The sequence below is a fragment of the Sebastes fasciatus genome, chromosome 5, assembly GCF_043250625.1.
Source record: "Sebastes fasciatus isolate fSebFas1 chromosome 5, fSebFas1.pri, whole genome shotgun sequence".
In the NCBI taxonomy this organism is placed as follows: domain Eukaryota; kingdom Metazoa; phylum Chordata; class Actinopteri; order Perciformes; family Sebastidae; genus Sebastes; species Sebastes fasciatus.
The window spans coordinates 22,021,578-22,043,140 of record NC_133799.1 but is presented as its reverse complement, the minus strand read 5'-3'; the positions used below and the strand labels follow the sequence as shown (position 1 = coordinate 22,043,140).

The 21,563-nt window shown below is 44.6% G+C and overlaps 1 protein-coding gene across 4 annotated transcripts in view; it reads left to right on the top strand.

The window, feature by feature from the left end:
* The window catches only part of zbtb7a (zinc finger and BTB domain containing 7a), a 35,911-nt gene that overhangs the window by 1,498 nt on the left and 12,850 nt on the right, over positions 1-21,563 (top strand). Inside the window, exons 1-3 of one of the 4 annotated variants that reach the window (XM_074635775.1) lie at positions 2,012-2,171; positions 17,264-17,827; positions 19,450-20,375. In XM_074635775.1, coding sequence (XP_074491876.1) covers positions 17,342-17,827; positions 19,450-20,375 — 1,412 coding nt within the window. In that variant the 5' untranslated portion in view covers positions 2,012-2,171; positions 17,264-17,341. Of the gene's footprint in view, positions 1-2,011; positions 2,184-3,189; positions 3,358-17,263; positions 17,828-19,449; positions 20,376-21,563 lie in introns of those variants that run through there. The other 3 variants (XM_074635776.1, XM_074635777.1, XM_074635778.1) reach the window with 3 other exon arrangements.

Below are 21,563 nucleotides of genomic sequence, written 5' to 3'. Positions count from 1 at the left end.
GAATCTATATGGAAGCCTGTTGACTCCTGATTGTGTTATTTGTGTTGTATGTCATTTTGTGCTTGCTTGGATGGTCATATATTTGCAGAGAAACAGCTTTTGCGCAAGGAAACATCAGCTTGTCACCGTCTGAATGAGCTGCATTAATATTGTAATTCACAGCCCGGTTATTGAGGTTTTTGAATGTCTGTGTGACTTTGTCTGTGTGGCAAGCGGGAGAGCAGTTTTGCTGTGAAAATGTTGTTTTTGAAAGGCTAAATGCCAACAAATAATGGATTGAAGCACAATATTTTGTTAGATAAAAATATGTTGTGAATTTTGGAAATTATTACACCTATCTATCTATTTTTGATTTATGACTACAACTTGACACACAACTTGAGCTGCATCTCAAATTAATCTTCAGGTTCCCAGCTTTCAGATGATGTACACCACTTCTATTGACCTGCTATCTCGCCCTAAAGACCCCCTGTATCCCCCTAAAAAGGACAAAAACTTGTCTATTGCGGGTTTCAGAGGGTTAATAAGGAAATGGTGTTAAAGTTAACTACAAAAAATAATTAATTAAACCTTAATCTCGACATTTATTCAGTAAGTATTAGCTGTTTCCTCCTTCCTGTAGCCTAATGCTATCTACTAACTTTAACTGTTTTAGTCTTTGTTTATAGGTCAAAGGGTGATCTGACTACAGGGATTCTTGTTAGCAGTTAACTGCCTCCTTTTTTTTGGCTAGCTTTAATCAAAACATCATTCAGACAGTAATGACAAACACAGATTTGATGTGGGGTGTCTGGACTTGGAGAGGACCAGTTTATATTGGACTGAAAGACGACATTGCCATAAAAATGTCTGACATCATCTCAGCCATGGGCTCAACTTATTTTGACTGTGGGTAATTAGGCCAAAACTGAATAGAAGGCAACTTGTGTATTTATGTGAAAGTGTATCCTGCTGTTTTCAACTTACCCACCTGCATCCTCTTCACTTAGCTCTGCAAATTATAGCAAGCGATGGCACCAAATACTGCAATTCATGTGTGTTTCTCAAGTTTGAAAGCTGTGACTCCCCTGTGCTTCAGCAGAGACGGTGCTTAACAGTGCCCTCTAGGCAGTGGGTGTGTCACTACCTCTCCCTGCCAAATAGCCCCTTGATTCCTCTGCATGGTTATCTGTGCAGTGCCAAGCGAGTGTCAAGCCCTGCTGCACTGTGGGACACGGCTCCTGTGAGACTTGAGCCAAAAGGCAACAGTTTACAGGCAGCAACATTGTGAAAAGTATATTTTTTATAGTGTGTGCATGAAATATTTGACTTAAAGTTGCTTTCAGAGGTGTGTTGGGAGGATTTATGGTGCATCAGAATACATCTTGTACTCCATCCCACTCCGTGGTACAATGGCTGGCTTGCACTCACTGAGGGGGCGTGCGGGTGGGCGGTTGCAAGTGGCGCAATATCAAGTGCAATAGCTGTAAATTTACACATGGGATCTCGCCATTTCCCACATTGGATAAGGCGTTTTTTCGATGTCTCCTCTGACGCCTCACCTGTTGGAGCCTGGCAGGTATTATGTACAGAGACCGGGCCGTGCCAGAAAGTGTATCAAGGGGGTTGCTGGCAGCCCCTACTGTATGTGCTGGAATGTGCCATGGCTTGCTTTTGGGGTGGGACACCATGACCTCAGGCAATAGGATGGGTGGGTGCGACTCACATAGAAAGGGAAAGGAGCAGTATGAGATGAGGTGAATTGACGACTCATTTACCCTTAAACCAAACATTTGAGTGTCCATACATGGAAACGTTGGCTGACGTTCACAGAGAGTGGGAAGGCATGGGTTAATGATTTGTGTCGTCTCTGATTGAGTTTATGACTTTGACAACTGTCCACTTTTTGGCGCAAATAAATTTCCACTTTACTTTTGCTTCACAGAGGGAGGTGGGTGAGGAGACGGAGGGGGAATGCTGTTTCTTTAAGAGAGAGGGAGTGAGAGTGAGTGAGAGAGAGAGAGAGAAAGGGAGGGACCTCTTTGCCCTCCAGAAACCAGGAAGGGAATTGAGTTGATCTGCTGCTGCTTGGTTAGCGCATACGGGGCTTTAAGCTGCACAACAGTGAGAGGGAGAGGAGGAGAGGAGAGGGCTGAGCTAACCCACAACAAGCTTCACCACGGCCATCGCAGGTGAGCTAAAAGGTACCCTGACATCCCCCCCGCTGTCTGCCCTGGGCCTGACGACCAGAGGGGAGCAGGGCAGAGGAGGAGAGGAGAGAGGGAGGAATGAGGGAGGGGGACAGAAAGGAGAGCAGGGTGGGGGGGTTGGCCGGAGAGGAGAGGTGGGTCGCAGTCCCCAGTCAAGGTTCCTCTTTTTTTTAATCCTCCTAAAGTACTTCCTCTGTACTGCTCTTTACCTCTGGGGAACCTTGAGATAAAGTTTATAGGATGTGTTCAAGGCATTAACTTTTCAGGCAGGTGGAAGCACTTAGAGGAGGAGGAGGTGGGGGGGGGGCTCTGGAGAGAGGGTGGGGGGGTACTGAATGAGGGGAAGGAGGAACCAAAAATAATGTATTGGACAAGGTATAAGCAACTTTTCGGGACAGTGGCGATTGAAATGCTCAGTGCGGGGCAAGTTGTGTGATGCGTGCGCAGGGCATGTTGTAGTGGCATTACACTGTTTGCAATAAGTCATAATTTAGGTCAGGAGTTTTAAGTGTGTCTGAAATGTCACTCGAGTGCGAGCCAATGAGAGAATCCACCTCTGATGTTACTGCTCTGACAGTTGAGGCTGATTTTTATTTATTTTTTTCATACGAAGCTCGGCCCTGCTTGATGGCTGGTCTGTACTTTAATACCTGGCAGCCTGCTAGCAACATACTGTAGTGTATAATTCAGCCCCTGAGTGCTTACGTTAGAGCAGGCTTGGAGATAGTGGGGGTGGTGAGGGCACAGAGAGCTGGGACTCGTAGTCCACAGCAGGGGCTGCGAAGCAGGTCGAATGAGGTTTCAGGACTCTATATCCCAGAGTGCCTTGCCCTTGGCCATCCAGGAAAGGGAACAGCTGCCAGCCTATCCCGGCAAGGAGGTGTGGTGAGTGAGCAGCTGTCAAGCCAATGAGAGCAGGGGATGCAGAGCCGAGTTGTGGGCTGAAAACGGAGGGTGGTGGTGGTGCTTGGGGGGTGGGGGTGTGTGTGGGGAGGGGGGGTAGGTGTCTGTTTGTGTGGGATCAGGCAAGGGCTTGCCTGTATGACTAGGGCCACTCGCAAGTTTCCTGTCTGGTAAAGCTCTAGCCCTGCCCAGAGACGGAGGCAGCAGAGCTGGCCGGCAGGCAGTGGAGGCAGATAGGGCCCAGGAAACATTTTCTGCCTATTTGGTAAGCACTCCAAAGACATCCACACACACACACACACACACACACACACACACACACACACACACACACACACACACTCTGTGTCTTTAGACTGTGACTGAGAGGAGAGGCGAGCAGAGGAAATAAATACCATAGCGTGTTGTGTGTGTGTGTGAAGGAGAGTGAGAGAGATGGGGCTTGATAGAGTTCAGAGTTCTTGACCCACTTGCAGATAAAGGAGGGAATGGCAAATAGGTCAACGCTGAGTGTAAGGTGCTGCACAGCTCAGAGAAATAGTTTGTGTCATAAAGTTTTCATCCACATCTGGCTAACTCGTGCATTCATCGTGCACCACCGTTGTTTCCATCTCTATATTCTTTTAATGCTCTTCTCTACTGCTGTGATTAAATGGCACTGCTGCTATTATTAGTCGAGTGAAAAAATGAAGACAGTTGCACATCCTGTACTGCTGCTTCTTTAGGGGTGTTAAAGTAATTCCACTAAAACCACCACATCAAATGTTTGCTAGGCTGTGGCGGGGCGATCGTGCTGATAACTGGCAGAGTACAGGTGGGGTGTTGAGTAATAGTTTATTTGAGAAACCTCAGACACCTCTTTTTGCTGAAGTGAAGAATCTGTGACACATCTTGTGACAACTGGGTTTCACTGGTAGCTGCCTCAGCTAAATCCATGCAATATTAAAATACAACTAAAGTAACTTTGTGCATGCTGGAGAGCTTGTGTACTTGCTGATTAATTTAAATTTTCTCTCACACCATGGTCAATCTCATGACATCTTTTTCTCCCAGTCCACTCGCCCCCCTTCCTTACCATCATCTTGTTAAAAGCAGATTGTAATCTCAGCCGTCATGTCCTGCTTGCTTGTGGCTCGTGGTTTAAAGACTTCACAGGAACCCTGACTGCCTTGCTCGATAACCAGATGCATATTTTTTGGCTTTGCATACTTGTTCAACCCGTTTTTTTAAACGTGTGGGCACGGAGAGGGTACAAGAAGAGCACGGTACACGAAGACGCCCAACTGCTGGGAAAGTGTTTGGAATGCTTCTGAGGAGGCGCCAGCAGACAAGGTTGATGACATTTTTCATTCAGTTCAATGTCACAGATAATATTAGTTGCAGTAGTAATACAGCAGCTACCCTCTATGCTACTTCATAGGTGCTACTATAGAAGAAAAGTATAGTTAGTTCAAGTAAATTCCAGCAAGAGGTTAAACTGGGACGCCATATGTGTTTGTGTGTGCGAGTGTGTGCTTGTGTGCTTGTGTGCATGCATGCATGCGTGTGCGTCTGTGTTACCAACAATAGACTCCAGGGGAATTGCAGGGGACTTCAGTGGCTGTGGGCAGGTCCAAGACACCACCCATCAATTTGGCGGTGAGGCTGAATACAGTTTGATATTCCTGTATGTTTGTGCCTACACCACTATGGCCTGAAACTAGCAGGTTCAGTCAGACTGAGAAGACAGGTTGCGTGATGTCTCCGTGGCAGTTTGAGGCTTTATTTTAGAGTGAAATGTTAGCTGTATACAACGCACTACATGTAACAGTCATTACATTTGTTCAAAGTTTTGTTTATATGGTCAAATGATGTGTTGTGGATTTAAAAGTTGAGTTGTTTTGTACTTCTTACCAAACATCCAAACATGTGCTGCTGCTGCTTTTTCACCTCTATATTCGTTTGTATAAGTTAAAACTAGGGCTGTCAGTCGATTTACAATATTTAATCACATGATTGTCCATAGTTAATCACGATTAATCACACATTTTTTTATCTGTTCAAAATGTACCTTAAAGGGAGATTTGTCGTATAAGTATTTAATACTCTTATCAACATGGGAGTGGGTAAATATGCTTGATTTATGCAAATGTGTATATATATATTTATTATTGGGAATCAATTAACAACACAAAACAATGACAAATATTGTCCAGAAACCCTCACATGTACTGCATTTAACATAAAAAATATGCTCTAATCATAACATGACAAACTCAAGCCCAACATGGAACTAGCGTTGTTCCGATAACGATACCATTATCGGTAATGCGTCCGAAATTGCCCAAAATTTGGTATCGGGTATCGGCCAGTACGCCGGTCTATACACCAATCCAATACCATAATTTATTAACCCAGAAAAACAACTTGTTTAAACGGAAATCAATTATCATTTGCTGCTCCAAAACATGCATTTAGCATAAAAAATATGCTCAAATCATAACAAGGCAAACTGCAGCCCAACAGGCAACAACAGCTGTCAGTGTGTCAGTGTGCTGACTTGACTATGACTTGCCCCAAACTGCACGTGATTATCATAAAGTGGGCATGTCTGTAAAGGGGAGACTCGTGGGTACCCATAGAACCCATTTTCATTCCCATATCTTGAGGTCAGAGGTCAAGGGACCCCTTTGAAAATGGCCATGACAGTTTTCCTCGCCAAAATGTAGCATAAGTTTGGAGCGTTACTTAGCCTCCTTCCCAACGAGCTAGTCATGCTTGGTACCAATGGATTCCTTAGGTTTTCTAATTTCATATGATACCAGTATCTTCCCTCTAGCTTTAAAACTGAGCCCGCTACAACCTAAAAATCACAAGTTGTGTTAACGCGTTATCATCACGTTAACTTTGACAGCCCTAGTTAAAACATTTTCAATACTTTCATCTGGCTCTTCTTCGGTGAATGCAGCTTCACTTCCCCCTAATGTTTGGTTCCCCTGATCAGCTGCTCAGTATACCACAGCTTCCAGCCCGGCTAGGCAGATAGACAGACCCCTCTCTGTTGTTTTTCTGTTGTTGTGCTGAAGTCTAGGGGGAGTAAAGGGGCTTCTTCTGTTCTCTTCTGGGACATTTGTTATGGAGAGGCCAACACAACCTGATCAAATTAGAGTAGGAGAGGAAGAGGCTGGGATGTTTTTCAGGGTGGGGGTAAAGCTAGACTTGAGTTTTCACACTTTGGATGATGTCTTTTGGTGTTAATTGAGGGTATTTACATTTTTAAGTGTACTGTAAAAAACATGAATTAGTTGAAGGCAGTATAATTGATTGTCATATTGATATTAAACACTGATCAGGAAGAGGTTATGTGACCAATCTGTCTCCATGTTGATGTAGTGAACTGGTTTGGGATGAAACAGGAGCGAAGATGGGTGGGTTGCATTGATGGACGCGGAGACACAGGAGGGTGGGTGGGTCTGCGATGCTTTGCCTTCGCAGCAGTGGAAAGGGGAAGTGGGTGATGTGGTGGGTACTGTGCAGTGAGTCTGAGACGGAGATGGAGCAATGATGAGATGAGAGCGACAGATGAGAGAGAGAGAGAGAGGGTCAGACATTAGGGACAGAGAGAGAGAGAGAGAGAGCTGGTCATCTGATAACAGAGCGGGTTCTGTTACACGCCTGTCACAGACTCACAGGAAGTCCTCTTCCCCTGCGCATGCACAAAGTGGGCGCATCCAGGGCACGTTGGGCCTGCGGGCCGACCGACCGGCCCGTTCGAGTCCTGCAGCACGACGCTGCGTTGGGTTGTAGTGCCGTATCTGAAGCCATGTGTTAGATTTTGTTACACTTCCTGGTTGGCAGCATGGCAGCGTCAGAGCATGTTACTCAAGCTAAAAGGAACTCAGACCGTGGATGTGGTTTTATTACACTGCAGCTTGTGAAAGTTTTAGGTTAGGTTATAGGACTCATGACCACAATGAAACTGGCATGCAAATAAGGAGTGTTGTTTATGGTTTTACTTATTATTGATTTATTAATCTTTACTCAACAAAAACTAACATTATGAAATGAATAGGGCGGTGTAGTGGCAATAAACTGGAGATACGATACGTATCATGATACAAGGGTAAAGATTCAATACATTGTGATTTATTGCCATGCTGTAAGCAGGGCAATTATATTGTGATGCTTTTTTATTTCATATTACTGGTGTGTTATTACAAAGAACACACCAGAAATAAACCATTTTAGAAGAGGCAAAGATAACACTTTTATACTGCATGCATAAAAATGCATTTTTTTTTTTTGTCCCAAACTGCATGTGATTATCATGAAGTGGGCATGTCTGTAAAGGGGAGACTCGTGGGTACCCATAGAACCCATTTTCATTCACATGCCAGCTTTTCCTCACCAAAATTTAGTGTACATTTTGAGCGTTATTTAGCCTCCTTTGTGACATGCTAGTATGACATGGTTGGTACCAATGGATTCCTCAGGTTTTTCTAGTTTCATATGATGACAGTAATTTCACTCTTCACTCAGCTTTGATACTGAGACCGCTACAACCTCCGAAAGATATGATAGCAGCCAGGCCCGACGGCGGTTAAATGAGGTTGTATTATGTATTTTAACTTTTTCTTAAAAGCCTAACCAGCGACAAGGTCTGCAAATTAGCTATGGCTAGAAGTCCTATATACATTGCATCGGTTGCACTTTAATTAAGTGTAATAATGCCTACATGTATTGTCCCTGTCAAAAAAAATCAATAAATAAAAAAATCAATACAGCGTTTTAGAGAATCAATACCGTATTGTACAACATAACATCGCGATACTAATGTGTATCAATATTTTCTTACACCCTTGAAATGAATGAATTATTTAATTTTGTAATGTCCATACACTGTTGTGTTTCTCTGTATGGAGTGACCACACAAGTAGAAACACCTGCACAATGCTGTACAAAAGCCAAGCATGAAATACTACCTTACTTAAAATAATTACTTTTTGCTGAGAATACTACCATAGCTGTTTGTATGTTGGCTCAACTCAATTGTAATTTTCGACGCTGTACATTTTAGTGGAGTGACATTTAACTGCATTATATTATTATCAGGGTTGTCAAAGTTAACATTACAATAACGCGTTAACACAAATTCACTTTAATGGCACTAATTTCTTTGTCATGCGATATTCAAAGGGGTCCCTTGACCTCTGACTTCAAGATATGTAAATGGGTTCTCTGGGTACCCACGAGTCTCCCCTTTGCAGACATGCCCACTTTATGATAATCACATGCAGTTTGGGGCAAGTCATAGTCAAGTCAGCACACTGACACACTGACAGCTGTTGTTGCCTGTTGAGCTGCAGTTTGCCATGTTATGATTCAAGCATATTTTTTATGCTAAATGCAGTACCTGTGAGGGTTTCTGGACAACACTTGTCATTGTTTTGTGTTGTTAATTGATTTCCAATAATAAATATGTACATACATTTGCATAGAGCAGCATATTTTCCCATTCCCATGTTGATAAGAGTATTAAATACTTGACAAATCTCCCTTTTAAGGTACATTTTGAACAGACTAAAAGTGTGTGATTAATTTGCGATTAATCACAATTAACTATTTAATATATTGACAGACCTATTAATTATAGATATGATGTTTCTGATATTTTGTCTGCTTCATTTTACATATGGAGGAGCAATTGTGAGAAAGTATGACTGTATAAAGCAATCCAACACCACAAACTACAGACTCAAAAACAACCATATAGTTTAATCACCACCTTCCTGTTATTGTGTCCAAACTATTTTGAAAATGTTTTTCAAAAGCAGTAATTCACCGCTGTTGAACTGGATTGAATTACGATGTGTGTTTTTATTTATTCTTTTTAGCCTGTGGATATACAGTTGGTCTCACTGATGCAAACAAGCAAGAAAACAATAAAATGACAAATTATGAACCGTGTGAGAGTTCTCACGAGTGATTAATAGCAGCTACAGGTTTCACTTTTCCAGTTGCTAATCTGGCAGAGCAAACACAGACCTTTACAACGTGGTATAAAACCCCCCTGCTAGCTTCCTCACATTAAACTTTGCCCATCTTGTGGGTGGTTACCTTCCCTCTTATTGAAAGAGGTTACAGCAGGTAACTGAGAGTTTATCATTGACATCTGAGCCAGATTCCTTGGCCAGCATACTGAACACTCAGGAGTTATGATTGAGCTTGTGAGTTTAACGCCCTGCCTCGCCCACTACCTTTTCACTGGCTTTGTGTCAGTGTTTTTGGCGGCACTTCCTGGTTAGTTTCTAGTAAAAGCTGCCAGGGCCTAGACCAGCCCATGCAACTTCAGTTTTATCAGTCGCTTGCCCTCTTCCTGCTTCGCTCCCAATACCAATCGGGGTTTCCTGCCACTATAGGCAGCAGTGAGTCACTTGGCTTGTTTCAAAATCCACTCTTCCAAGGAACTGACTACCCCTCCCCATTGCGATTATCTTGCATTATCTTGGTCCGACCTTGAACCCACTCGACCTGAGTGAAGTGATTCCCGAGCGGCAGGGCGGGCTAGGCAGGTTTGTTGCCATAGAGGCCAGTGGAGATAGTCAGTGAAATGAGGACAGGGGAGGAAAGTGGAATGATAAAGAACGAGTCAGGTAGAGCAGAGGGCCAACCAAATCCTTCAAGTTGTTGTTTAATGTCTACATTTTTTCAGTCCTGACTTTGCTGCTGTTTTTCTGTTGCACTTCAATGCACACATGCATGAATAAAGCCTTCACCTGAGTACAATTGGGAGTAACCTGATAGAATTGTTCTCTTGTAAAAAAGCAATAAGCTAACAACACTTCACAAGGTGTTATAAAAAGAACTGCTCTGTATTTCACTACTAAAAAGATGACCCATCTGTGCTCCATCAACATTTATGGTTTAAGGGATCAATGATTCAGTTATGTTTGCTCTGATTTGCTCCCACTTTTAAGTTGGGCTGCTCGGTAGTTTTGCATTATTTTCATGAGCCAATCACTTTTTTGCAATTGACAGTTTTAAATAAAAAGAAACCAAAGGGAGGATAATTGCTTTAATAGTCAGTAGAGTCAAATTAAAAGGTTTCTCCAAAATGGAAATATTAAAGCTGGCAGATTGGAGCAAATATGATTAAACAAAAGTTATTTTTATAAAGCGGTTACTATATACTGACAGTAGTGTATGAGACAGGTAATCTGAAAAGAATCATGTGCCTCTGTGTCCTCCGGTGTCCTCTGGTGTCCTCCGGTGCTCCTAACGGCATCTGCAAGATTTCACAGACAGGAGGAAAACAACCAGTCAGAGCCGAGCTGGAGCCTGCCGTCTCTGAGCAGCTGTCAATCACTGACAAACTCCTGTCAAACTAGGCAGCGCTGATCAAATATGAATCAATATTCTGTTACTGTAATGCCTATTTTTTTCATAAAATGTTTTAAGAAACATCTTGTAGTGTACTGTTTAGCTGTAAAATAAGAGAGCAAACAGGCATCATATATCATATATTCATATTTGATCAGCGCTGCCTAGTTTGACCGTTTGATCTGAGTTCGCGAGTGATTGACAGCTGCTCAGAGACGGCAGCTCCAGCTCGGCTCTGATTGGTTGTTTTCCTCCGCGCTGTGAAATCTTGCAGATGCCATTAGGAGTACCAGAGGACACATGATTTCTTTCAGATTACCTGTCTCATGCACTACTGTCAGGAAGCCATAAAAATAAGTTTTGTTTAATCACATTTTCTCCATTTCTACCCAGCGCTGCGTAGTTTGACCACTTGATTGGCGTTTGTGAGTGATTGGCCAAAGTCTCCTGTCACGGGCTCGATTTTTTGAGCCATGAGGAGGTGCAGAAGTCTAGTTATATCTCAGAACACTTGAATTACAATATGCTGAAAGGGTTATTATCGAATTTTTGCCCAATGATGCCAAAAATATTCTGCCTACTGCAGCTTTATAGTTGGGCTGCTGTGTAGTTTTGAATTGTGCATTATTTTTATGAGTCAATCACTTTTTGCAACTGAATAAAAGGGGACCAAAGGGAGGATATTTGCTTTAAAATTCAGTAGAGTCGCTGGAAATATTAAGTGCAGTACCCATAGGAATAACAGATGTGATGAAAAAAAAGTGGCAGTAAGGTATTTCTTTCTTTGTCTATCTTAGAAACATCTGAGGTTGCACAGGGTTAACAGTTTGTTCCTTTTGTATTTAGGAATGACTGGTATGTGTCAGCCAAAAGACAGAGATACTTAGAGAGTGGAAATTCTGCGGCCCTTAGATGACACATATCGGGCATGATGAAACCACGTTTACTAACTGCTACCCCAACCTGATGTCGATGTGTTTGTCAGTAAATGACAAGCAAATTGGGTGTGACTTCCTTGGAGTGGATATTAAGAACACACACGGCACTGAAGTAGCAACAGCAAACTGCTTTACAGGAGACCGTTGCGGCTTGTTTCGTCCCTGAAGTGTAATTTTTATATCTGCCCTTGCTGTGTGTAGATATTTGGGAAGGGGTAGAGGGACGTTACGGAAGAGCTGGAGTTGATGAGGGCGGGGATGGGATGGGCTGGTTAAAGCAGTTGTTTGACTTGCAAAGCAGGCCCGGGTGCTCTCGGAGTGGGCATTGAGACGAGGCCCTTCCCTGGAAGTGGAACACCGGGGACTCGGACAGCTGCTGCGCCGCTTTGTGCCGGGTTGCGGGCCTTGTCACCCACAGGCATGAATTAGTGATAAGGAATGTTTCAAGCCATGAGGAGGTGTCGGGATCAGGTTTGTTGCACTGTGTTTCCTCTGTCTTAGTGCTCTTTGCGGGGTTATCCGGGGACAGGTGGCTGCTGCATGCAGAGTAGTCCCTCCATGCGTTCGCTGGCACTGAACTGCATTCGTGCGCGGGTGTGTGTTTGTGTTACTGTGTTTTATCTCCTCTCAGCTCAGCGTCTTACCCCACAAAGCCGTGACCCAGGGTCAGCTATATGAACGGGGGATAACGCGCTACACAAGCTTGCAGCACAGCCTGGTCTAGTGCAGGTGCTGCGGTGTGTCTCTGTTAGAGGAAAAGCAGGTTGGCTCGGGTCTGGATGGGCTCGCAGAGATCTATTTCCACCTGTGAAGGACGTGACCAGTAGCCATGCGGTTGCCCTTTGTCTTGCTCTTTCTTCCATCTCATTTCACTCTCCTCTCTCTCTCTCTCTCTCTCTCTCTCTTTCTCCCTCCTGTGCCGTCTCTCTTTGTCTTTGCGCTCGCCTCCCTCCCCTCAGCATATTCAGATGAGGGCTGGGATAATAAAATTTGCTCATGCCATATTTGACAGTCCGTTTTCATCAGAGCTTTGTGAAAGACGTTGGCGGTGTTTGCAGAGGCTTTGTGGTCAGCTGCCTATTAAAACTTAATTGAGTTAAGGGAGACGTACAGTAAGGAGCAAGAAACGGTGGAGCCGTTAAACATTTTACAATTAATCAAACGAAGCCTAACATATGATGGGGTGGGGGAAAAATTTGATTCACCTATGTATTGCAATTTTTATTTTTTACGATTTTGAAATCAATTTTTTAATGCCAGAAACTATATATTTGCTTCATTTGAGTCTATGCAGAGGTAGAAGGAAGCTACTGCTTTTATTGTTGTAGTCTGAGTAACGTGACGTCATATCCGCTCCATATCCGTCAAAAAAACAAAACAAACCACAGCGAGCCGAAACAAGAAAGTAGAAAACAGCGGAGGGTCCGCATGGATACGACCTGCACCCTCAAATATACTAACAATTATGTTAAATGCATTCAAACAGCCCCGATGGAGCTGACCATGGATGTATAAAAACAACAGAGCTGATGTGAGAGCTATACATGTGTGACTACGTCCAGCTTTCAAAATAAAATGTTAACAAAGGGAACTGTATATACAAAATACGTATATGTAAATAAGATTGATTGGATTATAATCACCAGAAGTATAAAACCATAAAATACCACTAATTTGTGAGGGTCTTTATTCTTTGATTTTTGGGTTGCTGGCAAAACTGCAGTAAATAATTCCTGACAATAACTGATCTATTTGACCTCAGGACATTACTACATACATGCTGAAAATCAAACATTTTTACTGTGTCAATTTAGATATTTTCCAAACTAAAAGTGTATGATTCAACTTTTCCCATGGTGTAGTGTTAAAAAAGTGAATGCAATACTTCAAAATTGCACTACATATCGAGAGTTGGGAGATATCCCAGCCCAAACATATGACCTGTGTAATTTGAATGAACAAACTTTTAACTTTATTACAATGTTTTGCCTAAATGAAAACAGTCATTGACCCATTTAGAGGATCATGATAAGTTTGAACAAACTCTCCTGCCTGCCTGCTTCCCTATAGAAGACTTTTTAACGGCTTTACCTGACACTCACCTGTAGCCAGAGCTGACATGTTGCCAGATCTCAAGGTGTGGAGATAGGCGTTGCTTTTCATGGGGGAGAACAGAACAGAACAGAGAACCCAGGTAAGAAAGAGGAGAGGCAGCCAGGTTAGGCAGGTTTGGTAGTGGGGTGTAGCGTACAAACATACCAGGAGGGCTGATCTGAAGGAATGTCATTTCAATGCCTCGCTCTTGTCGAGAGCAACACGCTCAATGCATCCTCCACCCACCCCCCCACCCCCGGCCTCACCCCCTGCTGGGTCTCCCTGGCAGATGGAAAAGGCGGTGGGAGGAGGAGGGTCGGATGAGGTGAACGTCCTATATGTGTGTTTATGTGCGTTATTGACGTCTCCGTGATGTTACAGTATTTGTGTGAATGTGTTAACAGAGAAATCGAGGATGGCTCGTTCTGCTGAAACCCCCCTCCCACTGCGCAGGCTTCAGTCGATCATTTTAATCTCCCCCCCACACGTGAGCGAGGGGACAGCCTTTCCTGAAACTTGGCACACAGTACAGGGTGGGGTAACCAGCTCAGACCGGATTGACAACCTCCCTTTTTAATACTGTTCCCTCGCAGCTTGTTGCGTGTCCTCTTCCTCCTCCTGTGTGGAGTTTTTCCACAGGGGCTGCTCTGGCGGTCCCCCTCCTTCCCCCCTTTTCCTCCACCTCCCTCGCTCCCCTCCACCCCCAGCTCTTGACTGACACAGAGTGAACAAGCTGCACAGTCCAGCTCCCAGCATGCACTCTGATCCCCACTGCCCTCTGCCTATCTATCCTCCACGACCTCTTACTTGGTTTCTTGCATGCGCACACACACCGTAGATGTAGGCGTGTATGTACAAGGAAACAGCCACCTGCACACACACATATACTGTATAGTGCATAAACCAGGGCTATCGATTGATTATAATATTTAATTTTAAAATAAAATAATATGGTCCATAGTTAATTGTGATTATTCACAAATTAATTACACATTTTTATCTGTTGAAAGTGTACCTTAAAGAGAGATTTGTCAAGTATTTATGATACTCTTAGCAACATGTGAGTGGGCAAATATGCTGCTTTATGCAAATGTATGTATATATTTATTATTGGAAATCAACACAAAACAATTCCCTCACAGGTACTGCCTTTAGCATAAAACACATAGAGAACTAGAGTTGTTCCGATACCGATACCAGTGTTGGAAATGCGTCCGATATAGGGATGTCAGGGTGAGGAAATTGCCAAATAGGCGATTTTGCTTTTCGTTTTGACACCAAATCTTCCGCCATCGTCTTGTCTGTCAACTCTCTCTCTCGTCCTGTGTGTGAAATCGGATTCCTGTTACTCTGTGCTGAGACAGCAGTCACTTTCAGTTTGTAGCGTCCATTGTCCGGCTATGTATTGATAACACTGCGCTGATACGCTAAAATGGACTAAATGGGTTTTATTTCTGTAAAAAAAAAAGCAAAACGACGGTGGGTGTGGTGGGCAAGTAATTTAATCGGTGTACACGCAAATACCCTGTAACACTGGTAACATGACTACCGTGGCAAGCCTAGTCCGATACTGTCCAAAATGTTGGTATCGGTTATCGGCGAGTATGCCAGTCTATACACCAATCCAATACCATAATTTATTAACCCAGAAAAATCAACTTGTTTAACTGGAAATCAATTCTTCTTCGCCGCTCCAAAACAGTAGCATTCACTGTGCTGTCGCCCTGGATGTATCATGGGTGCCACTGGCAACTACTGTTTTAGAGCAGCGAAGAAGAACTGATCGGATGTTGTTTGTCATGTGACGATTGCAAACAACAACAACAGTGCGGTGCTAGTGGAGATTGTAATAACTATATATTTTTTGGTGGTGGTATTGGATCGGTACTTGGTATCGGCCGATACCGCAAGTTCAGGTATCCGAATCGGTATCGGGAAGGAAAAAATGGTATTGGAACATCTCTACAAGCAACAACAGCTGTCAGTGTGTCAGTGTGCTGACTTGACTCTGACTTTCCCAAAACTGCATGTGATTATCATAAAGTGGGCATGTCTGTAAAGGGGAGACTCGTGGGTACCCATAGAACCCATTTTCATTCACACATCTTGAGGTCAGAGGTCAAGGGACCCCTTTGAAAATGGTCATGACAGTTTTTCCCCACCAAAATTTAGCGCAAGTTTGGAGCGTTATTTAGCCTTCTTGGCGACAAGCTAATATAACATGGTTGGTACCAATGGATTCCTGAGGTTTTTTAGTTTCATATGATGCCAGTATCTTCACTCTAGCTTTAAAACTGAGCCCACTGAACCCTAATAATTGCAAGTTGCATTAATACATTAAAGAAATTAAAACAAATTTGTGTTATTATCATGTTAACTTTGACAGCCCTATCATAAACATCTTCACTTAGTCATTCACCCACTCATGGTGTTGTAGCAGGCAAAGTGCCTGGCCAAATGCATTCAAAATTGTTGTGAGCCACTATTTATTCAGCGCCACCAGAAACTCATTTATTGTCTCACTTGTACTGTTCTAGTAAATCTGTAAATACGCCTGTTGTGCCAGTAGATTTGCTTTAAAATCAGTTCCAAGCAGTTGTGATGTGCAGCACTGTGGTGTTATTGTTTGGCTTCTTTCCAGACACTCAGTCAAGGCTCTTGAGTCCAGTGAAATGTTTGAATTAGCTGTTTTTGCTATTGTTATATTATTTGAGCTACTCGGTACAAAAGATTTTTTTCAACGTTCAACATACAGTATGTGTTAAATGCAAAGCCTTCAGTGTGAAGTTCAGTTTCAGGTCAGGCACTAAGAGCACAAAATGATTAAATGTCGTAAACTGGATGGCTCGGGTAGAAAAACATATTTTCATGAAACTGTCAATGTGTTGATGTGAAAAATCAGTAGAGAAGTTTTTGCATTGCATAAATACTAATGAATAAAGATGACTTGTAAGAGTGAATCATCTTAAAGTTTACTTAGAGACCGAAAAAGTTAGTACACAGTTTACTTGGATGAAGGTCATAAGCATAGATTATATATTGGATAGAGAAAAATGATATCAACAGCAGTTTCAACTTGTTAAAGCAGTGTCTCATTGTCGTTGCAGTTTGTCTGTTTGCCAGATGCTGTCTTGATTTTTTGGACTTTTATGACTTTTGACATGATAAATCATTTTGCAGTCTTTTCTGACCTATTTTTTGACCCACCTATCCACCCCGACCTCCTCCCTATGCGGCGATCGCCGCTCTTTATATTTCCCGGTTCACGATTACGTGAATTACACACTAATTGATTTTGTGGGATATACAGGAATTACAGTGCAGTTATTTATCTTAGGTATAGCTATGAACAGTGTATGAGACCAGCCTTTATTGTATCCTCATGGTTCTTACAGTAGGACTCCTTTCATACCCTCACCTCCATAAGGCCCTCTTCATATATGTTATAATAGGGGCTCCTGTTTAGATGTATAGAATATGACTTAATAAGGATATGAGGAGGGGTTGTTAGACCTGTAGGATCTTAAGACCAGGATACCAAGACTATATAAGTGTGCTATGTACTTAGTATAGTTTAAGAGACTGTATTTCTGTGGTCTGTATTTGTGTGTACTGGGTTGCGTTCTGAAGCATTCTGGTGTATATTCCTGACCGTGGTGGATCAATTAATCAATATTCCTCTCTGTCTTTACCCACATGAAGAATGTCATGAACTGATCTATTATTTCCTCTTTGTCTTCCCCCTCATCTCATCCCTCCATCCAACTCCTCTCTTCGCAGACAGGCAGACGGACAGACGGCAGGACGGATACACGGGTGGGGGCTGTGCTAGGCGGCTCGGCGGCAGGCTGGTGGAAGATGTCGTCAGGAGCCGGCGGTAGGGGTGGAAGGCGGCTCAGGGGGACAGCAGGCAGCGGCGGTGGAGGAGGGAGAGGAGGGGCGGGAGAGGCAGAGGAAGGCCCCGTGGGGATCCCGTTCCCTGAGCACAGCGCAGACATCCTGGGCAGCCTGAACAAGCAGCGGCTCAGCGGCCTGCTGTGCGACGTGCTCCTGGTTGCCGAGGACCGGGAGTTCCCGGCTCACCGCTCCGTCCTGGCGTCCTGCAGCTCCTACTTCCACAAGCTCTTCACTTCAGGGGCCGCCGCTGACCAACAGAACATCTACAACATCGACTTTGTTGCGGCAGAGGCTCTGGGAGCGTTGCTGGACTTTGCCTACACAGCTACATTGACAGTCAGTCACAGCAGTGTGGCTGATATCCTTGCTGCTGCACGCCTCCTGGAAGTCCCACCTGTCCAGGACGTCTGTACACACCTGCTGGACACCAAAGTGCTCTCCCCGCCGGTACAAGACCATTACAGAACTAGAAGTGACGTGTTCAAGTCAAATTTTAAGCTTTGAGATTTGATCTGCTCTGCGTGTTGAATGCATTTATAGCAAAGCACAGACCATAGGGGTGGGAATCACCAGAGGCCCCGCGATATGATATTATCACGATACTTCAGTCATGACACGATGTTATTGCAATTTTCAACATTCCGCACTGAGTATTGCAATAAGATATATTGCGATTTATTACCTTTTTTACAAGCAAGTTATACAGTTTGTCAGCATCTGTTTTATCTAATAAGATACAGTTTCATGAAGTGAGAGGTCAAGGGACCCCTTTGAAAATGGCCATGCCAGTTTTTCCTCGCCAAAATTGAGCGTAAATTTGGAGCGTTACTTCACGATTGGTTGGTACCAATGGATTCCTCAGGTGTTCTGGTTTCATACGATACCAGCATCTTCACTTTATCTTTAAGAGCCCGCTACAAACTCTGAAAGACCCAACCCTTACAGACTATCTAAAGGCCCAGACACACCGAGTTGACATCAAAGAACTAGCGGCGATGAAGGCCGACTGTTGCGTCGCCTCACGTTGCCTTTGTCTTGGCCGACAAGTTGCACTTGAACACGCCGCAAAGACTACAGCTGACGGGCAGTTAGCACGTACGTTCTGCTCCTGCGTGAGAGGAAATAACTCTCCACATCAGCAGGTGGCGTTAGTCTGTATTCATCATTCAAAAAAGGGAAACTTGAAGACCGAGGACGGCGGATATACAAGCCCTTGTTATGATATGTACATGAAACAAAGCGGCGTTTGCCGACCATTGTCACTCACCACTTAGCTTCATTCCAGATGGCCATGTTGTTGTGAAAATATCTGTGTATTGAAATGATCAGATGAGATGAGATGAAAGATGCTTAAGCTGAATAGCCAATCAGAGTGATTTCTCTCACTGATGGGCTCCGCCGCCGATTCAACATGCTGAATCAGTCGAAAAACCTCAGTCACAGGCAGACTAGAGCCGACGGGGCGGGACACACCGCAAAAACTAGGCCGACAGACGCACACCGACGGCCCCAAACTGTCCGACGGCCGACCTTTGGCTCGGTGTGTCAGGGCCTTAAGATGCAGTTCATGCTGGTCTTCATACCAACCCCTTCATACAATAGTCAGCATATTCAAGCTTACATCATGGCCTTTATCAGTCTCTCTCACACACGCCCACAGCCTTTGAGTTCAGCACTTACTCATTCTGAGCCAATAGTGTGTGTGGAAGGACAGCATGCTATTTCTCCAACTATAGACACAGCACATCGCAGCTACACTTCAACATAATCAAGAGTAGCTGTGATATGCACATGCATGTACTCATAATGAACCCCTGGGTGTGCATCCAGGATACCCAGAGAGTGATCTGCCTATGCTGATAGAACTTCAGGTCTTTCTCGTCAGACTTCACCTTAGCTGATGTGCTTTAGGAAGTTGTTTCTTATATAGTTTTTTCTTTTCTAAATGACTACTGTACTTCTGTGTCTCTCTTTCTCCTCGTCTTCCCCTTTCTTTTTTTGGGCAAACTTTCAATGACATTAAGTTTCACCTGCACTCACTCTCTTTGTTCCCTGTCATGTTTCACTAGGCGGGCAGTGAGCGAAGAGAAGAAGATGAAGATGAGGAGGGGAAGGGCAGAGGAGGCAGGGAGCAGGGGAACCGGGTGCGTGCCCGGGAGTACCTGGAGTACTTCCAGAAAGGGCCGCACTGGAGCAGCAGCTGCAGCACACCAGAGCTCAGGGACCTGCCCACGCACCTGCACTTTATTCACGGCAACGGTGGGGCCCCTAGCAACGGGGCTCCCGCTGGCCCCGGTGAGTACTACTCCCCCCTGGCCCTCGCCTTGGCCCAGGCCCCCACACAGGAGCCGGATGATGATGACGAGGACGATGAGGAAGATGAGGACGGGGAGGCGGTGCATGGGAACGGAGCGAGCCCGGGGTCATCTTACCACCCATCATCGCAAAATGGGCACTTCTACCTCCCCCCTGAGTCCAGGCTGGGGCAGGACACGGAAATGGAAGATGGAGGCAGGGAGGCGACTGCGAGGGAGAGGGGTTCGGCCAGTGCCCTCCTGCAGCAGATGATGGACTCCATCGAGAGGCAGAAGGAGCGTGCAACAACCGGGGAGGAACAGGGAGATGGGGATGACCCCGACATGGAATTTTACTTGAATTATTTTAACAGCACGCAGAACGAGGATCCAGCTTCTGCTGCCGTGACACAGGGAGTGCCGCCGCTCTGGTTATCACGGGGCAGAACAGGCCCAGACAGAGGAGGAGGAGGAGAGAGGGGGGTGGGAGAGAGAGCCAGCGGGGGTGGAGGAGGAGAAAGAGGAGGAGGAGGTGGAGGAGGAGGAGGTGGAGGCGAGAGGAAGATGCGCTCTAAGGCCTTCCAGAAATGCCCCATATGCTCCAAGGTCATTCAAGGAGCAGGCAAGCTACCCCGCCACATCCGAACACACACGGGAGAGAAACCTTATGAATGCGCCATCTGCAAAGTGCGCTTTACCAGGTAAGCCCAATTAATGAAGTGACTACCCCGTGTCACATGTACTAACAGTCTCGGTCTTGGCACTGCGGACAAATCGCCCAGCAGTGGGAGACACCACAAAGCCAGGAGCATTAGCGCTAACCAACTTAGCTTTGCATTAAGGAGGCAGTTAGTGAAATGTTTACCTTGATCATGGACTTACCGAGTATCCCTAAACGACATGTAGAATATTCCAGCTCTGTGAGAGAGGGGGTCAGATTGTAAAGGTTATAAAGGTCTGTTTTATTGTGACAACCGTCATAGCAAAGTCCTGGAAGTTTAACATAGGGGTCCTATAAAAGAAGGCTGTGCCATGGCGGTGTTATCTAGTGGAGGGCTGCTATAAAGTGCTGTGCTCTGATACAGAGGGGGATTACAGGCCCTGGATGGTGCTCTATGTGCTCCAATGCAGTAATTTGAACTTTTGATCTCTGGTTATGTTGATTATTGCCCGCGGCAGAGTAGTTACACCACCCCTTCTCTCTCTTTCTCTCGCTGTCACTCCTTTACCTCTCTAATGAAATCTGCCATGTACCGCTCAGATAAATGTGGCGGCTCTGCAGCAGTGGACTTGACTGAACATGGTTTCCCTGTATTTAGGAGTCCTGGCCTTTCCTTGAAATTATTCCTTTAATTAATTAATCAGTGGACTTGTGCTGGAAATAGATGCAGTAGGGCTAGAAATACCCAGAACCTCTGCTGGCATGGCATGTAGGGAAGACCAATCTGAATTTGCCTTCTAGCTAAATTCGACCGGCAGTGGGAAGGGGGTATTGTAATCTTAATCCTGTTTGATCAGGGTTAAGAGTGTGCCTCGCACGGTAATAAATCACTCCTGTCCTTTAAATAATTCACCTCTGTCAGTGTTCGGCTTCGGCCTCTGTGTGTACGCACGCATGTGTGTGTTTCACCTCACTTATGTACATGTTTCTTTGTTCATTTTTATATTTAGGGCACAGACTGGTACAGTAAGGGTCGCAGTGAGCTTATTTGTTTGCCTGTATGACAGCTAATCCACTTACATGGCATGTGTGTAATAAGAGTTGTCTTAACTACGCTTGTTTGTTTAGAAGCCCTCTGCCCCGAGTGCAGAAGGGTTAGACGATTAAAGAGCTCGGGAGCTGGAGAGATAGTAAGGGCTAAAGGGGGGAGGGAGGGACAAGAGTCAGA